At 44.2% G+C, this 26,710-nt stretch overlaps 4 protein-coding genes and 1 non-coding gene across 6 annotated transcripts; 3 read left to right on the forward strand and 2 right to left on the reverse strand.

The window, feature by feature from the left end:
* The first annotated feature begins 1,112 nt into the window (after window positions 1-1,112).
* On the forward strand, window positions 1,113-2,860 carry bet1 (Bet1 golgi vesicular membrane trafficking protein). The gene is made up of 4 exons (XM_028964369.1): window positions 1,113-1,301; window positions 1,500-1,609; window positions 1,989-2,045; window positions 2,205-2,860. The coding sequence occupies exons 1-4, from the start codon at window positions 1,283-1,285 to the stop codon at window positions 2,358-2,360; spliced, it is 342 nt and encodes a 113-aa protein (XP_028820202.1). The 5' UTR covers window positions 1,113-1,282; the 3' UTR covers window positions 2,361-2,860.
* LOC114770433 (probable acyl-CoA dehydrogenase 6) lies at window positions 2,748-17,122 on the reverse strand. Its single transcript, XM_028964368.1, has 9 exons — window positions 16,921-17,122; window positions 11,774-11,894; window positions 8,105-8,234; window positions 7,510-7,616; window positions 7,000-7,167; window positions 6,056-6,229; window positions 5,460-5,621; window positions 4,388-4,538; window positions 2,748-3,233 (listed from the first exon to the last, which is right to left on the reverse strand). The coding sequence occupies exons 1-9, from the start codon at window positions 17,110-17,112 to the stop codon at window positions 3,143-3,145; spliced, it is 1,296 nt and encodes a 431-aa protein (XP_028820201.1). The 5' UTR covers window positions 17,113-17,122; the 3' UTR covers window positions 2,748-3,142.
* A 597-nt stretch (window positions 17,123-17,719) lies between these two features.
* gngt1 (guanine nucleotide binding protein (G protein), gamma transducing activity polypeptide 1) lies at window positions 17,720-18,584 on the reverse strand. The gene is made up of 3 exons (XM_028964373.1): window positions 18,446-18,584; window positions 18,249-18,347; window positions 17,720-18,154 (listed from the first exon to the last, which is right to left on the reverse strand). Exons 2-3 carry the CDS (start codon window positions 18,342-18,344, stop codon window positions 18,026-18,028), a joined length of 225 nt encoding a protein of 74 aa, XP_028820206.1. The 5' UTR covers window positions 18,345-18,347; window positions 18,446-18,584; the 3' UTR covers window positions 17,720-18,025.
* Window positions 18,585-19,380: 796 nt separating this feature from the next.
* On the forward strand, window positions 19,381-19,453 carry trnam-cau (transfer RNA methionine (anticodon CAU)). The gene has a single exon. It is a non-coding gene; the product is annotated as a tRNA-Met (tRNA).
* Window positions 19,454-20,226: 773 nt separating this feature from the next.
* On the forward strand, window positions 20,227-23,614 carry tfpi2 (tissue factor pathway inhibitor 2). 2 transcript variants are annotated; one of them, XM_028964166.1, is made up of 5 exons: window positions 20,227-20,377; window positions 20,455-20,625; window positions 20,722-20,901; window positions 22,192-22,365; window positions 22,624-23,614. In XM_028964166.1, exons 1-5 carry the CDS (start codon window positions 20,308-20,310, stop codon window positions 22,668-22,670), a joined length of 642 nt encoding a protein of 213 aa, XP_028819999.1. In that variant the 5' UTR covers window positions 20,227-20,307; the 3' UTR covers window positions 22,671-23,614. The 2 variants fall into 2 exon arrangements, with proteins under 2 accessions (XP_028819999.1, XP_028820000.1); XM_028964167.1 differs by having other exon boundaries at window positions 22,627-23,614.
* Window positions 23,615-26,710: the final 3,096 nt, after the last annotated feature.

Consider the following 26,710-nt stretch of genomic DNA (forward strand, 5'->3'; position numbering starts at 1 on the left):
TTATGTCCATTTACGGTAGAGTCTCACTGAAGGCATGAAAACTATGAATGAACACATGTGGAGTTATGTACTTAAGGCCAGGTCTCCACTTTTTCTTAAGTACATAACTCCACATGTGTTCATTCATAGATTTGATGCCTTCAGTGAGAACCTACCAACATAAAAAAGAAGAAGCCTAGCGGTTAAGGAAGAGGCCTCGTAATCAGAAGGTTGCCGGTTTGAATCCCGATCTGCCAAGGTGCCACTGAGGTGCCACTGAGCAAAGCACCGTCCCCACACACTGCTCCCCGGGCGCCTGTCATGGCTGCCCACTGCTCACTCAGGGTGATGGGTTAAATGCAGAGGACAAATTTTACTGTGTGCACTGTGCTGCTGTGTATCACAAGTGACAATCACTTCACTTTTGGCCTGTACTGTATATACAATTGTATTTATTTACTTATTGTCCATTTGTAAATCCTGCTGCAGGACTATATGCTTTATCTTGTGCTACATGCATATCTGCACTATTATGTGTATAGTGACAATAAATGGGATTCATTTATATTTATTGATTATTATTGATGTAAATTGTTATAAGCGATATACACTTAACGTATATTGTTTGTGTGTCATATAAACATATTATACACATATTCTATGAATAAACGTTTCCATGTTGGCTATATATTTGTGTAGAGTAACCATCCAGCTTACTCTGTTTCGACCAGTTTTATGATCCCAAGGTGAGTTTTAAGGTCACATGAGGTCTGTCTTTCGTTAATTGCAAATTACAGTGGGTTTCCTGTTCACCCTTGGATGTGAGGGAGCTTTGAAGCGCACAAAGAACCAAAGCCTTTTTAATCCCACTCTGGAACTTAACAAATACAGCTCAGTTTTGCTGAAGCAATCTGTCCAGGTCCATTTATCTGTCACAATATCTGCCTCCTGAATCTTAATTACAAACCTACCAATTACATGAATACGGTTCTGCAGGTTAGATTTCAGCGCAGTTTATAGTTCTATGGTTTATTATAGTTATAATATGTTTGTACCTTTATGTCCGACTTCTTACATTTGCATCACCTGAGCGTAATATATTTTGTGGTACTGTCTCTTTAAAACGCGAGGTGACGCGTCTTCTCGCGAGATTTGGCTGCGGCGTCGTGGCGTTCGGCCGGCGGATCCGCTCGTACCGACGGGATTAAACCCGAGAAACGTCTGCAGGCCGACCAACTTTTTTTATTTATTTATTTAAATTATTATTATCCACGCCTTAACCCCTGAGATCAACGTAATTAAAATGAGACGTGCCGGTTTGGGTAAGAGCGCCTGATTTGCTGTAGCGGCGCAAGCTAGGCGGTTCGACGCTAGCATGCCTGCTATGTCGTTTGTAGATGAATTATTTTTTTTCATTGCATTTGCCGCTGCTGCTGTTTGAAATAAATGTGTTATGGACACCGACATCGCTGTAAATAGTATTAAAAAAAAAAAACGTGCGCTTGCTCGCTGTTCCTCAGGAGAAGGAGCTCCGCAAGGCAGCTACGTCGCCAGCGGCTACAGCGTCTACGAGGAGGAGAACGAGCATCTGCAAGAAGGCTTGAGAGCCAAAGTCTCGGCTCTGAAACACGTAAGAAGCAAGCTTGCCACAAAACGTCACGGCGCACGTCCATACGCAGCCAGTAATTACGTAACCGGAAATGACGTCTTGCGTGTGACGTAATTGGTAGGACAGCACACTCCAGCACTTTCAATCACTTCTGGACTTAATCTCCCCCAAGAGTTTTGCACAAATTTTCACTTTACACCCTACCTGTTAGTCATATTTTATGTTTAAAACATAAAATTGTAATATTTGGTTATGTTGCATATTGGTCCCATTTGAATACGTGCAATATTTAGGTCTACAGCAGTGGCAATCATTTCACTGCATATCATACCGTGTACAAAAAAATTGGAATTTGAAATTTAATAAGAGACTGATCCCCTGCCTCCCCTCTTACTTGCAGCTGTCCATCGACATCGGAAATGAAGTCAAGCATCAGAATAAAATGATCGATGACATGGTGAGTTTCTTTTTATTCAAGGGTAAAACTACACATGGCCATTCAAAAACTCCCCAAACTCATTACATAATTATTTCAAACTTTTTGGAAAAAAAGATTTTGAAATTGCTAAAACCTTTTGAACAGTACTTGATATTTCTGGCTCCCCCCCCCCCCCAGGACTCCGACTTTGACTCCACTGGCGGTTTGCTGGGTGCAACCATGGGCAGACTGAGGATGCTCTCCAGAGGAAGCCAGACCAAGGTCTACTGCTACATGCTGCTCTTTGCCCTCTTCGTCTTCATAGTCTTATACTGGGTCATCAAGCTGAGGTGACAACGGTGGCTGAAGGCCCGCCCCTTGTGCCACGCTTCTCTTCATAAACTGTGCAATATAGCCATTCAGGCCATCTCACCCTGTTACCAGGAGCAGCCGTCGCTGCTCTGGGTGTTCCTGGGTTGCCAACATGCTAAAAAGAAAAGCAAGTCTTGGACCAAACTGCCAGGAATGTTTCAAATGACGTCTGCTGCTGCACTCAGTCATTTGAAATAATATAACTGGACTCCAAAGTGAACAATTAAAAAAGAAACAAATAACTGCACATAGGATAAATCTGCTCAAGTTGGATTAGACTGGTGAATTTTGAATTTAGTGGGGCACAGAGACAGTGGTTTTTAGTGCAGGAGTTCTTCTAAAAAAAAAAAAAAACTAATGGTTTCAGTATTCATGCACAAGGAGGACATTTATTTGTTAGAAAGCCTTTTTTATGATTGTATTGTGCCTGTACATAAGAACTGTGAAATAAACACAGACAATTTTGCCTGTTTTGTCAATGATTGCTTTTCTCGGTTTTATTTAAATCTGCTTAATTAAAGCAAGCAAAAATGGCAGTACAAACTACTGCGTATCGTACGCCCGTGCAAATGAACACCAAAAAAAAATGTAATCCAAAAATGAAGTACAGACATTGAAGTCTCAATTAGTGCACCATTGGCATCATTAGGAAAAGCAGTTTCTTCCATTTCCATCGCGCACGTACACGTGACACTACACACTGACTCGTTTCTTTAGTCACAAGGTTTGATGAGTTTGATTATTAAAACCGGCGACGGCAGACGTCACTTTCTCGGCAGGGTGTCCATGTATTTGCATATGATGGACAACATGACTTCGTCAGCTCCGGCTCCTATGGACATCAGCCTGGAATCTCTGACCGTGTGAAAGAAAAGAAGAAAAATGTTTTAACGACTTCAATAAATACTCACGTTTATTCCCACGCGGATTTTTGCAAACCTGGCAGTGACTTGGAAAAGACGCTAAAAGGAACGATTATCAAATTCGGTGATTAAACCCACTTAGTCTAAATATTATTAGACTGCAAACAGCATTTACAGCAAATCAAATGCTACGCAGCGCTGTATTGGCTGATTGATTGATCAATCCATGAAACCCTTTATTGCTGTTGAAACAAACCATGTCAAAAGTACAAGTACTACTGAAACCCGTCCGTACATAAACACAGTACGTCGGGGGGTGGACGGGTCAGGAAGATGGGGGGGGGGGGGGGGGGGGGGGGGGGGGTTCATCTAAATCTTCTCTAAAGAGGAAGGTCTTGAGCTGCCGTGTGAAAGTGACTGAGCTGTTCTGACCTCGAGAGGAAGTTCATTCCACCACCGAGGGGCCAAGAGTCTAGATGAGCGTCTTCCTTTTACCTTCAGAGATGGAGGGACCAGGCGAGCAGTACTGGAGGCTCGGAGTATACGAGGTGCAGTGCGAGGTGTAATAAGGGCTGTGAGGTAGGATGGTGCTACTCCATGTGATGCATGCAGCTACTGGGAGCCAGTGGAGGGAACGTAGCAGGGGTGGTGTGGGACAATTTGGGGAGAATGACTATCAGTCATGCTGCATTTTGTATTAGTTGTAGAGTAAAAGTCAATTGCAACAGGTGAGGGAGAAAAAGGGTGGTGGATGAAATCCCACGTAAACGAGAATCAGTCCTGGTGCTGCTGCCAATACGGTGCACAGACAGGACCTAGCCAGTTCACGTATAGTTAGTATGCTTAGTATAGTTTAGTGTGTATATACATATATATTTTTCTTTTATGATTGAATCATTATTTCATTACACGGTATACTGTGTGTACTTTTGTAATGACAATAAACCAATCTTGAATCTGGAACTAATTATATTTTTGTAGTTCATTAGAAGAAAAGTGGTTAGAAGTCCGGTCCTCTGTGCTTTACGCGTATGAGAACGTTCTGCCTTCACTAGACACATCACTAGAGGTCACTGCTGATCATTGAACAATGTACTATCTATAAAGGGAGTGCGAGTGTGTGTATTTAGACCCACTGAGTCTCACCTGTAAAACCTGCTGACCAGGACATCGCTGGTAAAGCCCATCCCGCCCCAGTACTGCAGGCAGCTGTCGCCCAGTTCCCGGGCCAGACGTCCCGCCTTCAGCTTGGCCATGGAGGCCATCTTGGTCACATCGTTCCCTCTGATGTACAGGGCTGAGTCGGGATGGGCAGAAGAGCTCAAAGTGAAACTGCTTGTTGTGAAATAAGCTTCCAATTAACTCTTCTTCTAAGACTGAGAGGAGGTGATGCATCCTGGCCTCCAACTGCCAATCCCCGCAAGGGCCACCAATCACCGTGAACATTCCCCAAAATCCGTGATGCTTTTTCCAATGGACAACGTGAAATATCATATACCACTGATGGTGAGATTCACTTCAGAACAGGCCACAGCGAGGACGCCATTGGCAAAAGTTTGACCTCCAGCCTTCCTGGGCCTTTCGTCACTGGGGTTTCCAGCGTCTACCGACCAAGCTATACTTCACTCTCTCTATTATTATTATTATTATTATTATTATTATTATTTTAACTCAGTTAGGCCCACAGTTACATTTGTGCAACATACTACGCACAGCTAGAGCAGAAAGAAAAAGAAACGGGCTCCCAGCAGGAGAAGACGATTAATTATGGCAATAAAACCTGACAGTTACATTCCACTCGAGGGACGGGGAATATGACCTACAAATGCTCTCTCAGTGTGTTCAGTGATTGTTCTGATAATGATCATGACAACGCAGCAAAAATGAACGAGCCAGGGGTAAGAGTGACAATCGGCCAAAGGTTACTCGGGAAATTGGACCATGAAAAAAATACAAATCGTAATGAAACTACTCATCATCCCGTTGTCAGCGACATACCCGTTTGATTCATAGAGATACTGCAATAAATATTTTAATATCAATAATATTGAGTAGAGTACGACATCTCCACTTCCATTTATGCCATTTACCAGACGCCCTTGTCCAGAGCGACTTACAGTCAGTAGTTACAGGGACAGTCCCCCCCCGGAGACAGTGTCCTGCTCAGGGACACGATGGAAGTAAGTGGGGTTTGAACCTGGGTCTTCTGGCTACCTACCAGTGGCTTGGTGCAACAGAGCCCGCAGCAGCTCCACTTCCGTCTGCAGCTCGGCCAGGCGGAAGTGTACTGTCTGGTGGTAGAGCACCGGCAGCCCGAAGATCTTCCTCTGTCTGGTGTAGCCGATGGTCTCCTGAATAACCCTCTCCATCATGGTTAGGACTTAAAAAGGAAACACAGAACACGTGGCCATTAAAATGCCATAATTCACCGCCACCCCGGCTCATTGTTATGCCCGCCGTTGCTCATCGGTGCCACCCTGGAGAGGACGCATGATTCATATGTCTGCAAACACAGGGTGCCGCCGCAGTCTGGATCCAGTGACATCACTGGGCCCAAATCACGCTTTTTAAAGGGAATGGAATAAATAGTTTTTCTTCCTTGCTGAACCATTTGACCTCAGAATTTCTCAACTTTTGGTCTACATTCAAGGTGCTGTCATAAGCCGTCATCAGACGTAAAAATGAATATAATTTTTTTTTTTTTCCCCAAAAAAAATTCCCTTTCACATAACCATGAGGTGATGTGAACTGTTATCCTTGGACCCACCCCAAAAACGTTCCCTTATTATTAGCAGGGTTAGTTGCTTCACTTACTATTGGCCACCCCCCAGAGGCGCTCTTCCTGGAACTGCAGCATCTGGTACGTGAAGCCCATTCCCTCCTGGCCAATGACGTTCTTGCAGGGCACGCGCACGTCATCAAAGAACACCTCTGCAGTGTCGGATGACTTCATGCCAATTTTGTCAATTTTGCGGGCAACGTGAACACCTTCAAATGTGTCAGAAACAATGACAATCGATTCATTGCTATGATTGAATAACTGATTCATATAATAATCAATAATAAATAATACAGGATGGGCCATTTATATGGATACACCTTAATAAAATGGGAATGGTTGGTGATATTAACGCCCTGTTTGTGGCACATTAGTACATGTGAGGGGGCAAACTTTTCAAGGTGGTGACCATAGTGGCCATTTTGAAGTCGGCCATCTTGGATCCAACTTTTTCAATAGGAAGAGGGTCATGTGACATCAAATGTATTGGTAATTTCACAAGAAACGTAACTTTATTCTTTCATGAGTTAATTACAAGTTTCTGACCACTTATAAAATGTGTTCAATGTCACCAACCATTTCCATTTTATTAAAGTGTATCCATATTACAATATTTTAAACAATATTTAAAACATAAGCTGATTACAACTTTCTGTCATGTGACCCTCATCTAAATCTTCACATATAGTGGAACAGTTAGACTACATGGGAACACTGAGGCAGCAAACTTTGTGAAAACCAGTATGTGTGTCACTCTCAACACTTTTGGCAACGACTGCATGAAGAGCTGCCTGATTTCAAAAGTGCAACCAATTTTTTTTGGTTGATTTTACACCGTCCTGGCTCTTATTCGAGACGACATTAAACACAAGGACTTTGAATACATTTTAATTTTATTGCCATAATTAATTTTTATTTTAAATCTGTCATGCATCGCATTGTAACATATCCGTAGAATAATGCAAAAATTGGTTCTGACCTGGTAGGTTCATTGGTAGGCAGATAAGAGACTTGTTTTTGTGTGGAAGGCCTTCGCTCGTGTTGGCCAGGAGGCACATCCAGTCCGCCTGGGCCCCACTGGTGGTCCACATCTTGCCCCCGGTGATGACATACTCGTCCCCATCACGCACCGCTTTTGTCTTGATGCCTAGGGGCAAAGAGCGGACACGACTCCGCTGCTTTCTTTTCATTAGTCACTTTAAAGGCCAAAGGCGCCGAGAGCCCGTGTAAAAATATTTCATTTGGCTTTGCCACTTTTATGATATCAGTTGAAATAAAACCCCCACCTTTAACAACAGGGGAGGGAAGAAACACTCTAGAGCACAGGCCTAATGAGAGCCCTGTGGCTCTCGAGAAGTAGAGCTTATCCTGAACTGACCGAAACGAGTAAAACAAAAACGAGGAATCATTTCGGCAGCTATCTGTTTGGCCCTTTCACTGCAAGTCAATTTAAGCCAGAGGCCGTAAGGCACAGAGAAACAGAACGTACTTGCGACATCAGAGCCGGCCCCTACTTCACTCACTCCCAGGCAAGCCACTAGGTCTCCCGCAATGGACGGCTGCAGGAACTCCTTCTTCAGCTCGTCGGAACCAAACCTAGCAGGAGGAGGACGCAGCGGTTCACAGCGCATTTGAAAGAACATTTTCAGCCTAATGAGAGCCGCAGATGCCGATCATTTTTTTTTACTTTAACGATACGCTATGGGCCAAAACAGCGTCAGTTTCACCATTAGCCCGTATCAAAGAGGATGCAAACTGGGCCAATAGCTGCCATTACATGGGTCGCGATGCCAACTTGGGCACACCTTTGCAGGATTCAAAAATGTGCCACTCGCTGCCATCTCCAGCCAACATGACTGGCACACGATTTGGGCTTTTCTATGCCAATTTTTTGCAAGTAATATGTTTGACATTCAAGATTTCATGCTTTGCATAAACAAGCCAGCCAAAAATCATAAAAAAAAAAATTTAATAAATAATGATAAATTATTCTTGGGTGTATAAACGAAAAAACCAGGGCACGATTTCCAAACTGGTGCCAAGCGCTAAGCACGGCGCAGGTTTGCGAGTGCAAATTTGTTTACCTGGCCAGGGCAGGCGTGGCCATGTCAGACTGGACGCCGATGGCCATGGGGATCCCGCCGCAGTCAATGTTGCCCAGTTCTTCAGCGACGGCCAGACTGTAGCTGAAGTCCAGACCCAGTCCTCCATACTCTGCCAGAGACACAATTATGAAGTGAAGTGATTGTCACATGTCAATTCTCAACTCTTCTTCACATTGTCAATTCTCCCCGTTAACACTCCACACAGCCTGAGATGAAGGACGGTAGCTCACACGCTTTGGATCTGGAATCTGGATGGTGTTTCCCTACATCTATCGTCATTAAATACTTTGAAATGTGTTAGTAATGATATGAGAAATTACTACTACATACTAATGTACATACTGTCATAATAAATAAAAAATGGATAACATATTAGATATTACAAGAGGGATAGCAATACTAGTACTAAATCACTATAGTCGTTGCAAGAGTAAACACTTAAGTACACGAATATCCAATAATATTGGGGCCATGCGTGTAATGAAGTGGACTCGTGGTGAAGGGTCGTGGGTTCAAATCCTGAACCACCAAGGTGCCACTGAGGTGCCACTGCTCCTAAAGGCTCACTGCCTTTCATGGGTTAAAAGCAGAGGTCACATTTCACTGTGTCACCGTGTGCTTTCTGTGTCTCACAATCACTTTCAGTAAATAATTTCGTTTAATGTTCATAATAATAAACCGGTTACAGTTAGCAGTAACAAGCACCATGAAAGGGAAATAAAATGTATAATTGTACAGAGGTTACAGGCTACTTAAATACCGCTTTGTGGCTCAACCAATGAAATTAGAATTGAAACTATATAAAGGCTGTGAATTATTTTGTAAATGTTATTCTCCCATGCGCACACGATAAATCTTTTTCAAGACCGGATGCTTGAAATGATAAGTTTTATACAAAGCTTTTGATAAAAACTATAATTAGGAGCCTTGGGTAATTATCTCTCTCGTGCTCTTTTCAGTCCATTTATCCATTATTGTGCGTACAGTAATGTATGACAGCCAATTATCTTCATGAGGAACTCTCTGCTAAAAAGGAATTAATAAAATTTGCTAATTTCCTTTTCTGTATGGCTGATATTATTCATTACAGTTATATAAAAAGTGTCCATCAATGGATAAATATTCTGTCTTATGACATCTGCGGGAGTTTGACAAACTTTGGCAACGTGGCATCTAATAAGCCAGGAAACCAGTGTCTCACAAATCTGATAAAATATGTGTCCGTCACATCGGAAACCCGCCCGAGTCCGGTCTCCTTGACCAACTCGGGCCGAATTGGCATCTGCTCACCCTTCCCTCCAGGAAATCACCGAGTCCAGCTGACAGCTGGAAGGAAGCACCAAACGCTTCCAAGCGGGACCCACATTTTGCAACCAGAGTGGTGAGTCCAACATGACACAGTCCCATAATACACTGCAACTGCAGGCCTTCTGGCGACTGGTAACGCCGTTTATTAATTTACACTGCATCTGCAGTCTGAAAAGGGGCAAAGTTCACCAGATACTGGGACAGACAATGTGGCGCCAGATCTGACTATGAACTTCACAACTATTAATTCATTCCTGCTCTTTTGCGGTAAATAGTTAGTGTGCCTCACCGTTTCATATGAAATTAATTGTTTGATTTGTGATGTAAATATTCATCGTCCAAGGTGGGAAAGATGTTCTTCTTGTATGATAAAACGAAGGAAACTCTGTAAGTCCCTGGTGAGAGAATAACAAGCCGGGGGGAAGGAAAGGTCACCGTCCAGGCCGGTCGACATTTCCTCTCCGAGGGAATTTGGCAGTGGTCGTGTCGGGGGAGGACGTCCATGCTTCCAGAGCCTGTTCATTCTTCAGGGATAAGGGAAGGAATCAGTGGTCAGTTATGGTGCCTGTGGCCAGGAACAAAAGGCCAGAGCACCACATATTTCTGGGTTTAGTTAAAGGCCGGCAGCGTAAAGTCGGAGAAAATATCCCAGCATTTTTTTTTTGTCCCATGTTTAAGTCTTGTTTTAAAATTTCTGGCTGGTGTTGCTTGTGATAGCGATACCAGACGGGACATGAACGCACCGGAAGTTACACAACCAGCGAAAACGGTTATGGGTTATCACAGGAGAGCAGCGGTGAGACGCACATCACAGCACCAGCGGGGACTGACTTCAGTGCGAGGTGGTGGTGGCTTGTTTTTACCCATTCCCGTAGTCTTATCCCAATAAACTGTCCCTTCTTCCCAACCTTCGGTGTCCATCGTTTCCATTCCACTCTCTGTCGCGATAGCAAAATAGCATCAATCGTGGTCGCCATTAGGGATGTGCGTATCGATCCTAAATATCTATAGCTCTTCTATTTCCCTACCACGTTCCGACTGCCGGTAGAAATACTGCTCCTCACACATCAACGTGACTCAAGTGACGTCACAGAAAAGGGGCGGTCCAAGCCGACCCCCCAACCCACCCCCTGGAAAATCTCATGGGGCCTCAACACACACACTTTTTAGTTACATTTTCCAATCCCATTTAGTTTTTGGTTAAAGTATCGCCGATACAGGCCAGAATTTTACTTTGTTTCGGATCGAAAAGGAAATCAGTGGTGTCGCATATCCAAAGTCTCCACAGCCTGCACAGTAGACGTGTCCAGACTTTTGAATGGTGGTCTGCTTACGAGCGGAAATCCATCTGCACCATTTCCCATTGTATCTAAACATGCCGCATCCCTACCGGGAGCCGCATGGATGCAGAGCAGGGGAGGGAGGGGAACATCACCGGAATGTGAACTGTCCACTCCCTTCACCGGTTCAGATGAAGGGAGTGGAGTGGACAGGCTCCCTCAGCGGCTTCTTTTATTGCAGCTCCATCCAATATCCCATCGGATAATCTCGGGACTGGAACAGCCACCCCCATGCAACGCACCTCCTTTAATCCGGAGCGCTAATGCAAAAGCCCACCGCCGTCAGCACTTTCTAATGCGCGACTCTCTCTCCTGACCTGCAGATTTATGAAGCTATTCCCCCACAGGGCCAGTGCGTTCGCGGCCGCTGTTCTAAACTTCCCGCTACTCCTCCGCGCTCTGGCAAAGGGGAAAACAAAGTTGTTCTTGGCTCATAATGCAGAGCGTCCCAGAAGCCGCTCATCCCTTCTGAAGAAAGTAATAACTCCACAGCAAGACGAGGAATTGAGATCTCAGCTTGTGGGCAGTGCAGGATATTCAGTGCGGCATAGCACCAGAGTGCTTTACAAAGCCTTAAACAGAAAATTAAGACAGAAAAAAAACTACCATGCATATTGCATGACCCTTCTGGTAGATAGTTTCATAGAGGGTTTCAGCAGTGTAACGCCTTATCCTCACTGAGAATAATGAGTGTGAGCGGCAACCTGATTTGGATGTGCATGCGCATACTTTAAAAGCCGATGTGGTACTGCCTAAACCTAACCCTACTCCTAAACCTAACCCTAGTGCATGCACAGTCCAAATTGGGTTTCAAAATTGGATAGCCACAGTGCCAAAGGGCCCTAAGACCCAAATTACTACCACCGGGTGCACACTATTGGACGAGGACTTTGGTGAATTTGGTGGCTACAAACACACGCTGTCCCCACTACAGGACGTAATAAACTGACCTTTCACAATGCATTAAAAGCACAGACCAAAAAAAAAAAAAAACACATACCAACAGGTTTGCTGACACCCAAAAATCCAGCATTTCCCAGAACCTTGAAGATTTTATGTGCAGGAAACATGCCTTCTTCCTCCCACTTGTCCACATGTGGGTTAATCTCTTGATCAATAATCTGAAACAACAACAGACGCATAAGCAGAAAGATGATTGAAAGCGAGATAAACGTTAACATAGTATGTAGTAAGGGTGGTAGTAGCTTAGTGGTTAACACACTCGCCTATGAACCAGACGACCCAGGTTTAAATCCCACTTACCACCATTGTGTCCCTGAGTAAGACACTTAACCCTGAGTCTGATAAATGCTGTAAATGTAAAGACACTTGTCTTTGTAATTGTTTTTTTAAACATTACTGCAAGATTTTAACTCCTCCTTATCGTGGTGGAGGAGTTTGAGAGCCCTAATGATCCTAGGAGCTGTCTGGGGCACTTGGTGCCCCTGGTAGGGTCTCCCATGACTAACTGGTCTTAGGTAAAGGGTGAGTCCTTTAGAGAGGTTGGACACTCTCCTTTGCTGGAGTTGCTCTGGGTGAGAGGCGGAGGGCTGGGGTTGGCTTTTTGTTAGCCCCAAGACCCTCAGCCCGTTTGTTGAGGTAGCTTCCCTGTGCCTTCGGGTCGAGGAATGGGTCCTGACTGTTGGTTGCACTTATGTGCCAAATATCAGCTCAGATTTGGATCAGATGGCAGGGGAAGATGCCACGTACACCTGGCAGACCCAAACGTATAGTGAGGGTCTGCTTGGAACGCATGGCAGAGGAACCTGTCAAGACGGTCTTTAAATCCCACCTCCGACAGAGCTTTGACCACATCCCGAGAGCAGTGTGGGACATTGAGTCCGAATGGACCTTGTTCCACTCTGCAATTGTTGAGGCGGCTATTGCTAGCTGTTGTCAGTTGTGGCGGTAACCCCCGTACCTGCTGGTGGACACCAGAGGTTAGGGGAGCAGTCAAGCAGACAGGTACTGGATGGCCAAGGTGGGTGCAGAAGTCGCAGTCGCAGAGGAAACATCTTGGGCATGGGAGGAGTTTGGTGAGGCCATGAAAAAACATTACCGATGACAAACCACACGACACCTCAGGAGAGGAAGGCAGCAACTTGCTCACACAGTTAACAGGGGAACTGTGGCTATAACCGGGCGGTGGAAGGAATACTCCTTGATCCCACCGATGCGCATTCTGAGGAGGAACCAGGGCTGGGATACCTGGGTATGGACTGTCCAATCTCAGGGGCAGAAGTTACTGAGGTCGTCAAACAGCTACACAGCAGTTGAGCCCCAGGGGTGGATGAGATCAATCCTGGGTATCTCATGGCTATGGATGTTGTAGGGTTGTCATGGTTGACATGTCTCTGCAACATTGCGTGGACATCGGGGGCAGTTATGGTGGAGTGCCAGAATGGGGTGGTGGTCCCTGTTTTTAAGAAGGGGGACCACAGGGTGTGTTAGATCTATAGGGGATCACACTCCTCAGCCTCCCTGGAAAGGTCTACTCCAAGGTACTGGAAAGGAGGGTCCCTTTGTTAAGGGCCATTCAGTCCCTGTACCAGAGGAACATTAGCTTGATCCGCATAGCCGGCAGTAATTTGGACATTTTCCCGGTGAGGGTTGGACTCCGCCAGGGTTGCACTTTGTCACTGGTTCTGTTCATAACCTATATGGATAGAATTTCTAGGTGCAGCCATGGTGTGCAGGGTGTCAAGTTTGGTGGAAGGAGGATCTCGTCTCCCCTTTTTGTGGATGATGTGGGCCTCCTAGCTTCATCAGGCTCTGACCTTCAGCTCTTGTGGGCAGGTTCGCAGCCAAGTGTGAAGCGGCTGGGATGAGCGCCTCCAAATCTGAGACCATGGTTCTCGACCGGAAAAAGGTGGCTTGGCAACTCCGGTTCGGGAGAGAGGTCCTGCCTCTAGTGGAGGAGTTTAAGTATCTCGGGGTCTTGTTCACGAGTGAGGGAAGTAGGGAGCAGGAGATCGCCTGGGTCTGGGAACACCTTGGGGTCCTGCCGGAAGAGCTGGTGGAGGTCGCTGGTGAGAGTGCTGTCTGGGATGCTGCCCCCATGACCCGGACAAGCAGAGGAAGACGAAGATATAGAACTGTTTCAAGGACTTTTAAAAACCATATGATTATAGATATTTTAAAATAACCCGAGGAGAACAGCAAGATTGCACGGGGAGAAGGTGGCAGGATTAAAATAATTTCTAATAATGGTCTTTGACGTCACTAACGGACACTTTGGTGCAGTCTGACTGATTTACTTTAGGAAATATGAGGAGAAAGAGAAAGTCAGGGTCAAGTTGCTTAGGAATGAGAAATCTTCCTAAAATTGATGAGGCTGAGAGGACGCGGTGTCTTTTATCTGACTGCAGAGTGAAGACATTTCTCTGTTCTGCAGGAATACGCGTCCGACAGAAAATGTGACTGCCCATTGCACTTAAGAGGGTGCAAATGGTTCATCAAATGAAACCAATTTGTTTATCATGATGGAGCCTTAAAATATTCTTGCATATCGGCGTTCTTTCCCAAAATGCATGTCCGGGAGAGACAGAATTGAACATGTATCATAATATAATATCATTATAGTGGCAATTTGAGTTCAGTCAGGCACAGGCCTCGCCACATAAAACAGACAGACAGGAACAAATGTCAAAACCCAAAAAGCCAGAATGACGGAATTATAAAAAAAAATTATAATTTATATTACAGTCATTACCTGATATTACATGCGTTCCATTCATTTACAGATGTTAATGCGGGAGGGGGTCACGCTGTTTCTTCGTGCATTTGCACATTTAATTGCCTTGTGATTCAACAGACCCTGAACAGGACCTGGAACATTAGTATTATTAATTAAATGTAAAAATTAAGCGACTATGGCAAGGAAATCATCCAGTGCATCAACTAGCTCCTGGATGTTGAGTCATGCATTAATTATGAATTGGTTTTATTACTTTTGTTCAATTTTGCCCACCAAAAAAAACAAAAAAACAAATAGATTATAATTTTTTTCTTCAAAACTGGAGCACATATTTTCCCCACATGAACGAAATCCACTCAAAAGAGCTCAAATCTTTTTTGGCTTCCAAACCAAACATTGTGGGCCTGACAGCCCAAACCGAACCATCCAAAAGCAACGTGTACAGAACAAGCTCAATTCACGGCGTTAGAAGCGAGTGCGGTGGAAGAATGAAAAGCGAATGCTGTCTGACATTTTCCTACAAGTGCCTCATACGCAGCCAAGAACGCAAAAGAATGTGGAGCAAATGGCGTGACCAAACACAAAGTTTCCTGCATTCCCCTCATCGCAGGAAAGAAGGCTTGGCTCGAAAAGGAAAGTGTTCGTCTCCCATTTTCTAAACGACTCTGCAAAGTGCAGTGTTCTGGTTGGAAAAAAAAAAAAAAAAAGGGATTTGGGGTTCACGGGTCACATTTCCAAAGCTGCTTGTACACTGGAGAGCGTCCGTTAAAAGAGATACTGCGAGCCTTTCCTCACACAAGATTTTCCATGTTTTTTTTCCTGAGTTCAGGGGTGACTGTGAACAAAAAAAAAAAAAATTCCATGCCCCACAAGGTGAGCTATGTATGCAACACACTTTAAAACACATAACTTGTTGGCCCCTGGGTCCAGATATATATAAAAAACTTCTTTAATTTTAGCCTCTTAAATTGTGTGGAAATAAATTAACATTTCAGACACGAGATAAGCACAGGCCAAAATGTTTGGACACACCTTCTCATTCAATGTGTTTTCTTTATCTTCATGACCATTTACGTTGGTAGATTCTCACTGAAGGCATCAGAACTATGAATGAACACATGTGGAGTTATGTACTTAACAAAAAAAGGTGAAATAAGTGAAAACATGTTTTATATTCTAGTTTCTTTGCTCTGATTACTGCTTTGCACACTCTTGGCGTTCTCTCGATGAGCTTCAAGAGGTCGTCACCTGAAATGCTTCTCCAACAGTCTTGAAGGAGTTCCCAGAGGTGTTTAGCACTTGTTGGGGTCCAGCTCACCCCAAACCATCTGGATTGGGTTCAGGTCCAGTGACTGTGGAGTCCAGGTCTCCACTTTTTGTTAAGTACATAACTCCACACGTGTTCATTCATAGTTTTGATGCCTTCAGTGAGAATCTACCAACGTAAATGGTCATGAAAATAAAGAAAACACATTGAAGGAGAAGGTGTCCAGACCTATGGCCTGTACTGTATGTCGGAAGAGTCCAAGGTTTAAACATTATTGTGTTATACATGAACGTCAGGAATCCAAGATTTGCGGCTTTGAGTACTGTGCATTCTGTGAGGAAGTGGGAATTGATTCATGGTACAGACAGACAGATTTCCAAAAATCCTTCGCAGGTGCAAGGTTGGGCCAACCTTGACTTAAAATAGGAGCTTCGGAGCAACCAAACCGCCACCCAGGAGCCCACCGGAGGCAGTGAACAGTTTTCCCACCGTCACACCCACTTCCCCTCCACCTTATTGTAATACTCCCACGTCCGGCAAGAAATCCATTTCTATTCACCATTCAAGCTATTCCCGTCGGGCTTCCAGAAAGTGAACTATTCTTGGATGGGGCGTCGTAAGTCCAGGGAACGGATCACATTTACACAAAAGGAGGCCTTTGGTTATTGGAGTTAACATTTGGCAGCGGCGAGGGGGGCGGGGTTAATTCTATCATGGTTCATTCTAATACACGTGTTAGAATTAGAAACCACTGTTGGGTGCAGAGATATTAAACCGCATTAAAATAGTAGCCTAGCGGGTAACACACTCGCCTATGAACCAGAAGACCCAGGTTCAAACCCCACTTACTACCATCGTGTCCCTGAGCAAGACACTTAACCCTGAGTGTCTCCAGGGGTGGACTGTCCCTGTCACTACTGACGCTCTGGATAAGGGCGTCTGGTAAATGCTGTAAATGTGTGTAATAAATCGTCATGAAACGTCGCCGTGTGAATAAACCAGGCAGACCGAGGCGCGACAGTCCGGGTGCTCTTGACCCGTCACCTACTTCGGCCTGGTGACAGGGACAGTCCCGGTCAAATGCCTCGCTCGGGGGGGACACGATGGCAGTGAGTGGGGTTCGAACCCGGGACCTTTCGTGCCGACTTCAGGAAACGCGTGAGCCCGTCAGGGACTTCGATACCTTCCTCAGCGACTCCCTCATGGCGAGGTGCTCCGCGGTGTACAGTGCGTGGTCGCCGGACTCGCACACGCCGCCGGCCGCGGCCCCCGGGGACGCGTGTCCGGGGACGGAGAGCCGCCTCCGAGCCGTGGTACGGGCGAGGCGGCTTGTGAGCGCCGAGCGCAGCCAGAAGGCTCCTTCTCGGAGCGCCATGTTTTCCGACGCGCTGCGCATGCGCACCAGCGCGTCACGTGGGACCGTTTCAATCAACCTCGGTCGTGTTTTTATGTGTTAATGTGATCATTCTTGATGGTAAATGCATGCAAAAAAGTGTCCCTCAGAATAAAGTTAGGGTCTTGTTTTTTCTTCTTCGTGTTTTTATGTGTTAATGTGATCATTCTTGATAGTAAATGCATGCAAAAAAGTGTCCCTCAGAATAAAGCGAGGGTCTTGTTTTTTTTTCTTCGTGTTTTTATGTGTTAATGTGATCATTCTTGATAGTAAATGCATGCAAAAAAAAGTGTCCCTCAGAATAAAGTTAGGGTCTTGTTTTTTTTTCTTCGTGTTTTTATGTGTTAATGTGATCATTCTTGATAGTAAATGCATGCAAAAAAGTGTCCCTCAGAATAAAGCGAGGGTCTTGTTTTTTTTCTTCGTGTTTTTATGTGTTAATGTGATCATTCTTGATAGTAAATGCATGCAAAAAAAAGTGTCCCTCAGAATAAAGTTAGGGTCTTGTTTTTTTCTTCGTGTTTTTATGTGTTAATGTGATCATTCTTGATAGTAAATGCATGCAAAAAAAGTGTCCCTCAGAATAAAGTTAGGGTCTTAAATGATTTATTTAGCAATGATATTTATAGGTACAAACGTCTTAAACATGGACATGTAGAATTTTATAGACAGTGACTTTTGATAAAAGTGAAACAGATGGTACGCACAGTAACAGGCCACGTACGGGCCACCGACCTGACACAAATCTACAAGATGACGCGTGGAGGGGACATTCAGGAGTCCTGGTCCAAAGGAGTCGTTCAGGATGCTTTAACTTGGATCACCGATCCTGGTTTTTATGGGGCGCAGACGTCCATGGGCGCTAAAGAAGGGGCTAGATCGGAAGGAAGGAGCTTTAGCTGATGACGCATCCTCCCTTCAGGTCTTTGAATGGATTCTTGTCCTCTGCGATGCCTTTGACGAGGGTGTCCTCCTCCACCAGGCTCTGAATGTATTCCATCACCTCCTCGCAACACTTCGACACCTGCGGTACATCAAGAACGCAAACAACTCTGTAGTCAATAATAAAATAGAAGAATTATAATAATCAGAGATTCAGTTTTTGAGGAGCCGCATACTTTTGCCCTTTCAAGTTTTACTTCAGTTTTCAGCTGGGTCACCTCCATCTTGGCTTTATCCAAGTCCGTTAGGTCATCTACGTTTATCACCGGCATTGTCTGTGGCGAACACGGGGAGACCTTGACTGCAAAACCATCCACAACGCTGGAAGGCTTAAATATGCGCTATTGTTCATTAAAAAATTGGTCAGTCTTACCGCAGGGCTTGGTGAGCAGTCTCCAGACCAGAGCCCTCCTGGAGAATCTTGTCTCTCTCTCTCTCCCTCAATCCGAGTTATAAAGTAATCCGTCGACGCACCACAATCCCATAATCTGATTAAACGGAGCCTTTTATTTGGCCACCGAGCCTGCGCAACAGTTAATTGCAAATGAAGCAAATCGTAGCCACTTTTCCGTATTCAGGTGGCGTGCAACGGTTTAATCGTGAATCGAATTGAGATATGCATCTGATCACACGTTTGGCTGTGAGAGTCAACAAGCGTTGCTTCAGACGACGGCGTTGAAGCCAATGTCGGTCAAGGGGACGTGTGAGGTATTAAAGGTGGCCACGACGAGAGTGTTAATCTGTGTTTACCCTCAACGTGTCATGTTGGATGAGGCACCGGTACGTTCCCCTTCAGACGTCTCTGCTAATTGCATGTGTCATTCGCAACAGGGGCGACACCGCCGCTAATTTTTATGGAACCGTATCAGAAATCCTGGACGATCTGGGACGTCTTGCTGTGCGGTTGCATCGGTGCAATCGTCTCATTACAACACCCCGCCTCACTTCTCCCAAATTACTCGAACTCAGGCCCATATTTCTTGTGCCAGTGATGGCATGTCGTAAGAATCTGGCGGGGATGTCGTGACCGTGCACCATGGGCGTGGAATTGCATTCACCATAGCAACGTGTAAAACTCACCATATCAAACGCAAACGGTGCCGTTTGTTCTCAACGAAGGCACTTACATTACATAAACCGTGAATCTTTTTACGATGCTGTTCATATTAAGGCTTCTGAGGGTCCCACTTAGACAGGAAAATATTGTGCACACACACACACATATATATACATATAGTTTTGCGCATTATATATATATAGGAGGCCTATATTAAAATATATTAGTATATTAATACATATTTAAAGCTGGCCTTGTTAGCACAGTAGGCAGCATGTCAGTCTCATAATCTGAAGGTCGTGAGTTCTATCCTCACACAGGGCAGTGTTTGATTTATATTTCGGGCAGTGGTGGCCTAGCAGTTAAGGAAGCGGCCCTGTAATCAGAAGGTTGCTGGTTCGAATCCCGATGCGCCAAGGTGCCACTGAAAATGGTTGCCCACTGCTCACCAAGGGTTAAAAGCAGAGGACACATTTCGTTGTGTCACTGTGTGTCACAATCACTTTCACTTCATATATATATGGGACATGTGCTTTTATATACACACACACACACACACATATATATGGAATGGCCAATCATGTGTCCTATTGCGGTGACCTTATCCCTTGAAGGGGAAATGACCTCCCGGGAAACAAGCTCCTGAGCCAAGTTCACGCCTCTCCTCCTAACGTAACTTACAGGAACATCGTGATTAGACTATGATTCAAACTCTAAGCTCCGCTGATGCTCTCGCTGCTGCCCTGTGATGGAGATGTTTTTTTTTTTCTTCTTCTTCCTCAATGGACCAAGGAGATGACGTCACTAGAAGCAAATGACATCATTTGTGTCTCCCTAGGAGACAGGGGCAATATTTATAGAGCCTGTGACACTAGAAATCAGTTCATTTGTAAAATGTCTATATTATTATATCGATATTGTCTCTATATATATGTGCACACGTAAAGATGTCTATCGTCTATGGTCTGAAAAAGAAAGGTTTTGTTTGGCCCTGCACCTGTACACCGTTTTGCGCAATAGAATCATTTTCCGGGGCCGCGATGAGGAGGTCCTGTATGGAAATGAGTCAGTCCGCCCGCCCATAACGCAACTTCCCCAGCGCGTATAAAAACGCCAAATCTCTCCCGACATCGAAAGACAGCTGTGTGTGTGTGTGTGTGGTGAATAATAAAAAAAAAATGCTTCTGAGTTTGGCCTCGTTGCTCCTCGTCTCTGTGCCGGAAAGCGTTTCCGCGTCGCAGCCTAAAGGTAAACTTTTTTTTTTTACTTTGCTTTACTCTGCTTTGCGTCTCCGCGGCGTAATAACGCGCCCCCGTTCGCCGCAGGGCTGTGCCTGCTGCCCCCGGACGCGGGCCCGTGTCGCGGCGACGTGGCCCGGTACTTCTACAGCGCCATCGGCCAGCGGTGCGAGCGCTTCGGCTTCGGCGGCTGCGCGGGCAACGCCAACAACTTCGCGACCTACGCCGAGTGCCACAAGGCCTGCTGGAAGATACCGAGTAGGCGGCGAGTCCGAGCGTCGACCCGGGGGGGTGGTGTGCTGGTGGTGGGGGTCTAACGTCCCGTCTCATCCCTGTTCGCTGTGCACGCTGCAGAGATCCCCCGGGTCTGCAGGTTCCCCAAGGACGAAGGTCCCTGCCGGGCCATCCTGAAGAAGTACTTCTTCAACATGACCTCCATGCAGTGCGAGCCCTTCTTCTACGGGGGATGCAGGGGCAACGAGAACCGCTTCTCGGACCTGGAGTCCTGCACCGAGTACTGCAGTCCCCGCAAGAGTAGGATTTCTCTTTATCATCACCATCATCGATATGTACCATCATCACCATCATGTTCTACATTCTACACTATATAATAATCAATATCACCATCATGTTCTACATTCTACACTATATAATAATTAATATCACCATCATGTTCTACATTCTACACTATATAATAATCAATATCACCATCATGTTCTACATTCTACACTATATAATCATCTTTATATATCATGTTCTACATTCTACACTATATAATCATCTTTATATATCATGTTCTACATTCTACACTATATAATCATCAATATATATCATCACCATCATGTTCTACATTCTACACTATATAATCATCTTTATATATCATGTTCTACATTCTACACTATATAATCATCTTTATATATCATGTTCTACATTCTACACTATATAATCATCAATATATATCATGTTCTTCATTCTACACTATATAATAATCAATATCACCATCATGTTCTACATTCTACACTATATAATAATCAATATCACCATCATGTTCTACATTCTACACTATATAATCATCTTTATATATCATGTTCTACATTCTACACTATATAATCATCTTTATATATCATGTTCTTCATTCTACACTATATAATCATCTTTATATATCATGTTCTACATTCTACACTATATAATCATCTTTATATATCATGTTCTACATTCTACACTATATAATCATCAATATATATCATGTTCTTCATTCTACACTATATAATCATCAATATATATTATCACCATCATGTTCTACATTCTACACTATATAATCATCTTTATATATCATGTTCTACATTCTACACTATATAATCATCAATACATATCATGTTCAACATTCTACACTGCATAATCATCAATATATATCATCATCATGTTCTATACTCGAAAACACACACACACACATGTATATGTTTTTAAGTATCTTGTCCTGTGGTTATCTAGTGTTCTTTTTAGAAAAGAGTCAACTAGACTCTTAATAAGTTCAACTAGATCACTTTTCTTCTGCTCATCTCTTTTCTACAATTTTTGAGCTCAATAAGATTTTTTTTTTTATTATTTTGCTGTGCAGACAAGAAGTTTTTAATTGTGCTTTACATCTGTAAAACGTCCCTGTGTTCTGTTGAAATGTCCTGTTTTACTTCTCTCCAGCGTCTGCCCTGCAACCATGCAGGCAGAGGAGTCAGTTATGTGTAAAACATTACGACTCCATTCATAAAAGCGACGTTAGAGGCTCGGGTTTCATGTTTGTCCTGTTTTTTCCCCTGCACTTGTTAGCCATCCCCATCATCTGCCTTGAGCCCCTGGACACAGGCCGGTGCTCCGCCTCCATACCGCGGTACTACTACAACTCAGCCACCAAGATGTGCACGGAGTTCCTGTACTCGGGGTGCGGCGGGAGTAACAACAACTTTGACTCCAAGCAGAGCTGCAAGGACGTGTGCTCTAAAGGTAAAAAAAAAAACACAACTGTCCCTCAGGTCCAAACATGATTTGGATGTTCAGGATTCCAGGATGTTAATATCGTGTCATATCACGTCCCAGCTTATCCGTTGACTCCTTCCCACATTGGGGAAAAGGCGCTGGTAGGCATTAGCTGAGGGCCACGATGGCAGCACAAATCATAGGAGCCTCGCCATGATCAGTGTTTTAATGAACGTCATTATAATAATGATTCATTACGATGGTAATTCACTCGCTTGTTTTCAGCAGGCAGACCAAGGCGGTTAAAGAAGAAGCCCTTCATAAAAATCTGAGCGCGCTTCACGCTTCACAACGAGAAGTTTACTGACGTCTGCAGGGGCAAGTGGCTCCTTATTAAAAAAGAGGTGTCATATTCCCCGAAATCAAGCAAGGGACACAAGCTACTGAGAGAATGTGCCGTTTTTGTTTTTAACAATAACTGTGCCAACATAAAAATACACTTATATAGATAACCTAGATATTTGCTAAATATGGATCTGTTTACCCTGTTGAATACTTAATGCTGTATTAAAATGCCATAACTGAAAAAAGGACCGTATTACTCAACCTAATGTGCCACACTGTTTAACAATCATGTGAAAATACCGCAGCTCTTTTTGTTAATATTTAATTCTATGAACCCGTTGAACAGTTGAACAGTGTTTACAAGGTGTGTACTGAGCATTTGATGTTGTTTAAAATGTGAATTTTGTCACATGTCCCTTTTTTACACTTTCAGTCATTTTGTAATGTATTTTATACAATTTCATTTTTATATAGAAATATACAGATTTGTATGTTTTGTATGCGTTTATAGTGACACTGTGGGCACCATTTTGAACCTGCACTAAGCGTGGGGCTTGTTCGTATTATTATAAGGTCAAATAGAGCCAACAAGAAATTAACGGGGGTTAAAATAATCCAGAATGAGGAATTTTGAGTGCTTGAGGGCTGTCAATTATCAGGCTCCACCCATTCTAGATACCGAACCAGTAAGTAAATCATATCACCTTCAACCCGCGACCGAGCCCCATGCTCTGTGCCAGTTCGAAAGCAGTGCCCCATATAATGCGTGTATTCATGTTTTTTTAGTACTACTGACAATAACCTGCAGACTTGGTTAGCGTTTGAAGATGCAGAAGGTCATGCACGCCGAGAGCCACGCTGACTTGCATTGAGTGAAGGATTTTGCTGGAATAAAAGGCTACAACTCAATAAAAGAGCCCGTGTGCCTGGATTTCTTGTGTCCTTGTGAGCTGTCGGCTGCATCCTTGGCCCCTGCTGCTCAGTGGTTGACGGAGAAGTTTTTTAAAGGGACGTTGTCATCACCCGCATGTTCACAAGGTTGCCGGCTCCTCCCTGAAAGTGAGAGTCGGTGTCGTGTAACTGGTTCTGCGCGCGTGAAAAGCGACTGTGAGCAGAGTCGTAAACAGAGTAATGGGGAAATGCTCGGCCGTAGATGGAAAAAGATAAATCCTTTCATGTATATGAAATAAAAGTGACATAAGGAACAGGACTGCAGCCACTGATGTGCAGTATTAAATAAGACTGCCCTGTCATTCTCCAAATTAATGTGTCAATTTTTATTATACTGCAATGAAAAGTGAAGAGCAGACTACAACCCGGACATGTAATGGGAAATAAGCATTTAATAAAGGTCTTTTCTAGGTAAACATAAAAAGGCTTATTTAGAGACACTATCTCGTCCAAATGTAATAATAAAAAGATTTTTAAGTGTAACACAATGAGAAAAGTATTCAAGGTTGCATATTAATGCATAACTATGCAAAGCAATGCATAAATGAGATCTTTATGTGGTAAAGAAAGAGCAGACATCACCAGTTTGTCGCCACCACTGCGATGGCAATTCCCTAGCGCCTCCTGGTGGCCACAGATGGAAAGAAGCTTTTTAGTTTAGTTCACAGTAGAATAAGAATTTATCTTCTGAGTAAATTCTTGCTTTCAAACCTTTACATCTTCTCATACTGGGGCTAGAAAAAAACAGCAATAAGTGAATACTTTCCGAAGCATTCAGCGATGTTGATAACTGCTAAATACTTTGTGAATAAACGGACAACATGAACATATTAGATACATATACATTTCTGCGTGCGCGATATATATATATATATTTATATATGCCCACATGAAAACAGTAGTAGACATTTCCGGGAGTCACTCTAATCGGACTTTAAGAGTCTAAACAAGGGCCGCTGAACCCTTAAAAGGCCCTGAGGCATTTGCTCTGCTCCCCTCCTGCCAGCACACGCTCAGCTCATGAACCACTGGATGATTAGCTGATTTATTTCAATTAGCTGCGGTGAAAGCAGCGACACTGTGAGAATTCCTTATAGAAATTATCTGTCGCCCCACATATGCATCGTCAAGGCAGCAATAATGCAACACAGATAACGTACATCCTTGACCCTTGTATTCTAAAGGTATTTATCACCTCGATGTTCAAAAAGCTGGAAAATGTCCAATGGGTGTGAGTGTAGTACTGATTAAAAAGACACGTATTTAGGACTGGATGATTCTCCTCCGCCAACACAGAGACACACAAAAAAAATATTATTTGAGTCCTTGAATATGCACTACAAGTTACCTACTGAATTCTCACTGTAAAGTCTTCCTGAGGTTGGCCGTGGAGAAAGCTGCTAATATGTGAGTGTAATGCAGTATGAATATGCAACGCGTAATATTAATTCTGAAGAACTACAACTCCGTGTCAAAAGGGGGCAGTATTTCCCCAGAATGTGGCAGCTACTAGCGCTTATTCATTTATCTTCACGGATTCAGTACAAGAGACAGTGGGGCCAGTGGTGGCGATAGCGGTTAAGGAAGCGGCCCGTAAGGTCGCGGGTTCGAATCACCATCCGCCGAGGTGGCACTGAGCAAAGCGCCGTCCCCGCACACTGCTCCCCGGGCGCCTGTCATGGGTTAAATCATGGGACAAATTTCATTCACCATGACAAGCACTTCACTTTCATCACGTTGTACCTTTAAGAAGGTACCTTTTTGCAAAGGTTGCCAAATCTGGAATGAAAAGGCCTAGATTTGCATAAAAATACTGAATCGCATCCAGCACATCGGATTAAGATATGGCTGCAGACCACGTGGGACTTCAGCGCTGCGCACCTCCCCGAGTCCAGCAGGGACGAATTGATTTTTATATTAAACCCCTGAATTCAGCTGCTGTCAGCAGGTTTGGCCTGGTAAACACACCCGGCGAATCTGCAGCTTAATGAAACGTCAAGTTTTTTTTTTTTTCGGCCCTCGGCTCAATAAACTCGTGATTAAAGGGATTTTTTTTTTTTTTTTTTCAAGTAGAATTTGCCCAAGTCCGCAAGGAACTTTAAAATACCCCCAAAATACGCCCGATCAGGCGTACAGCAACGGCCCCAGGCCACTCTCTTTGTCCTCTTTGTCCATCGGCGACCGGTCCCAGCATGTGCTCCCACTTCCCGGGAGATGACCTTTCTTTTCTCCGTCTGTTTTTGACAGGTTCCTTTCGGCGAGTGTTTTTACCTTCCTCTCGGCTGTGCTCTCAGACTGACCGAAAATAATGCTCACACTCACACTCACTCACACACACTTTGTCAGAACCTGTTGTGAGATTTTTTTTTGTTTTTTTTTGCTATTGTATTATAAATGTGTCTCTGTGAGCGAGACCTTTCTAGCCTGAAATCTGCCAAATTTGCCCACATCTACATCTCGTGCAAGTAAGCACTACGGGCAGCACCCAGCAAAAACGTGTCATTTTTTTAATAGGCAATTTCTGGAAAAGACGCGGTCGTCTGTGTGCTATAAATGCACGAGATCAACACACGTGCTGATAACGAGGCCTGTTTCAGAGAGAAGGGGGCGAAATGACGTCTCTGTCACCAGCAGAAACTGGCATCCGGACAAATTAAAACGTACAATGAGAACAAATGTGAAAATGAGTGTGTGTGTGTGTGTGTGTGTGTGTGTGTGTGTGTGCTGGTCTCATCATTTATATAGAGACACACACACAGACGTTTGGCTGTGGCCAAGGAGCCCCAGCTGTGGGTGGAGAGGCGCTGTGTGGTCTCGCTGTTGATATTTTCTCATTTAATTCCCAGCGCTCCAGACTATTTAGACAAGACTTTACAGACCTCGTTCGAGAAAACAAGTTCAGAAACGTAATATAGCGAAACAAAGGTCACTGCGCGTAGCGTGAGGTCAGATATGAACATGAAAGGTAATATTGTTCTCTCTCTCCCCCCCCCAGCCACAATGACATTACACTGTACAACGAAAGTCTGCTGACAACATTAACGGCTCCAAGAGTTCAAAACAGGATCATCACTGA

This window comes from Denticeps clupeoides, chromosome 20 (assembly GCF_900700375.1).
Source record: "Denticeps clupeoides chromosome 20, fDenClu1.1, whole genome shotgun sequence".
Classification (NCBI taxonomy): domain Eukaryota; kingdom Metazoa; phylum Chordata; class Actinopteri; order Clupeiformes; family Denticipitidae; genus Denticeps; species Denticeps clupeoides.

Bases quoted from the DNA above. Each gene is read 5' to 3' on its own strand.
- bet1 (XM_028964369.1), top strand. The intron at 1,610-1,988 runs GTAAGAAGCAAG...TCTTACTTGCAG, and splicing joins AAGTCTCGGCTCTGAAACAC to CTGTCCATCGACATCGGAAA. The intron at 2,046-2,204 runs GTGAGTTTCTTT...CCCCCCCCCCAG, and splicing joins ATAAAATGATCGATGACATG to GACTCCGACTTTGACTCCAC.
- tfpi2 (XM_028964166.1), top strand. From the start codon at position 20,308: ATGCTTCTGAGTTTGGCCTCGTTGCTCCTCGTCTCTGTGCCGGAAAGC. The intron at 20,378-20,454 runs GTAAACTTTTTT...CGTTCGCCGCAG, and splicing joins TTCCGCGTCGCAGCCTAAAG to GGCTGTGCCTGCTGCCCCCG. The intron at 22,366-22,623 runs GTAAAAAAAAAA...GCTTGTTTTCAG, and splicing joins CAAGGACGTGTGCTCTAAAG to CAGGCAGACCAAGGCGGTTA.
- LOC114770433 (XM_028964368.1), bottom strand. From the start codon at position 17,112: ATGGCGCTCCGAGAAGGAGCCTTCTGGCTGCGCTCGGCGCTCACAAGC. The intron at 6,230-6,999 runs GTCAGAACCAAT...ACACATTTGAAG, and splicing joins CCTACCAATGAACCTACCAG to GTGTTCACGTTGCCCGCAAA. The intron at 4,539-5,459 runs GTAGGTAGCCAG...ATCCCGACTCAG, and splicing joins TCTGTTGCACCAAGCCACTG to CCCTGTACATCAGAGGGAAC.
- gngt1 (XM_028964373.1), bottom strand. From the start codon at position 18,344: ATGCCGGTGATAAACGTAGATGACCTAACGGACTTGGATAAAGCCAAG. The intron at 18,155-18,248 runs GTATGCGGCTCC...GATGTACCGCAG, and splicing joins TAAAACTTGAAAGGGCAAAA to GTGTCGAAGTGTTGCGAGGA.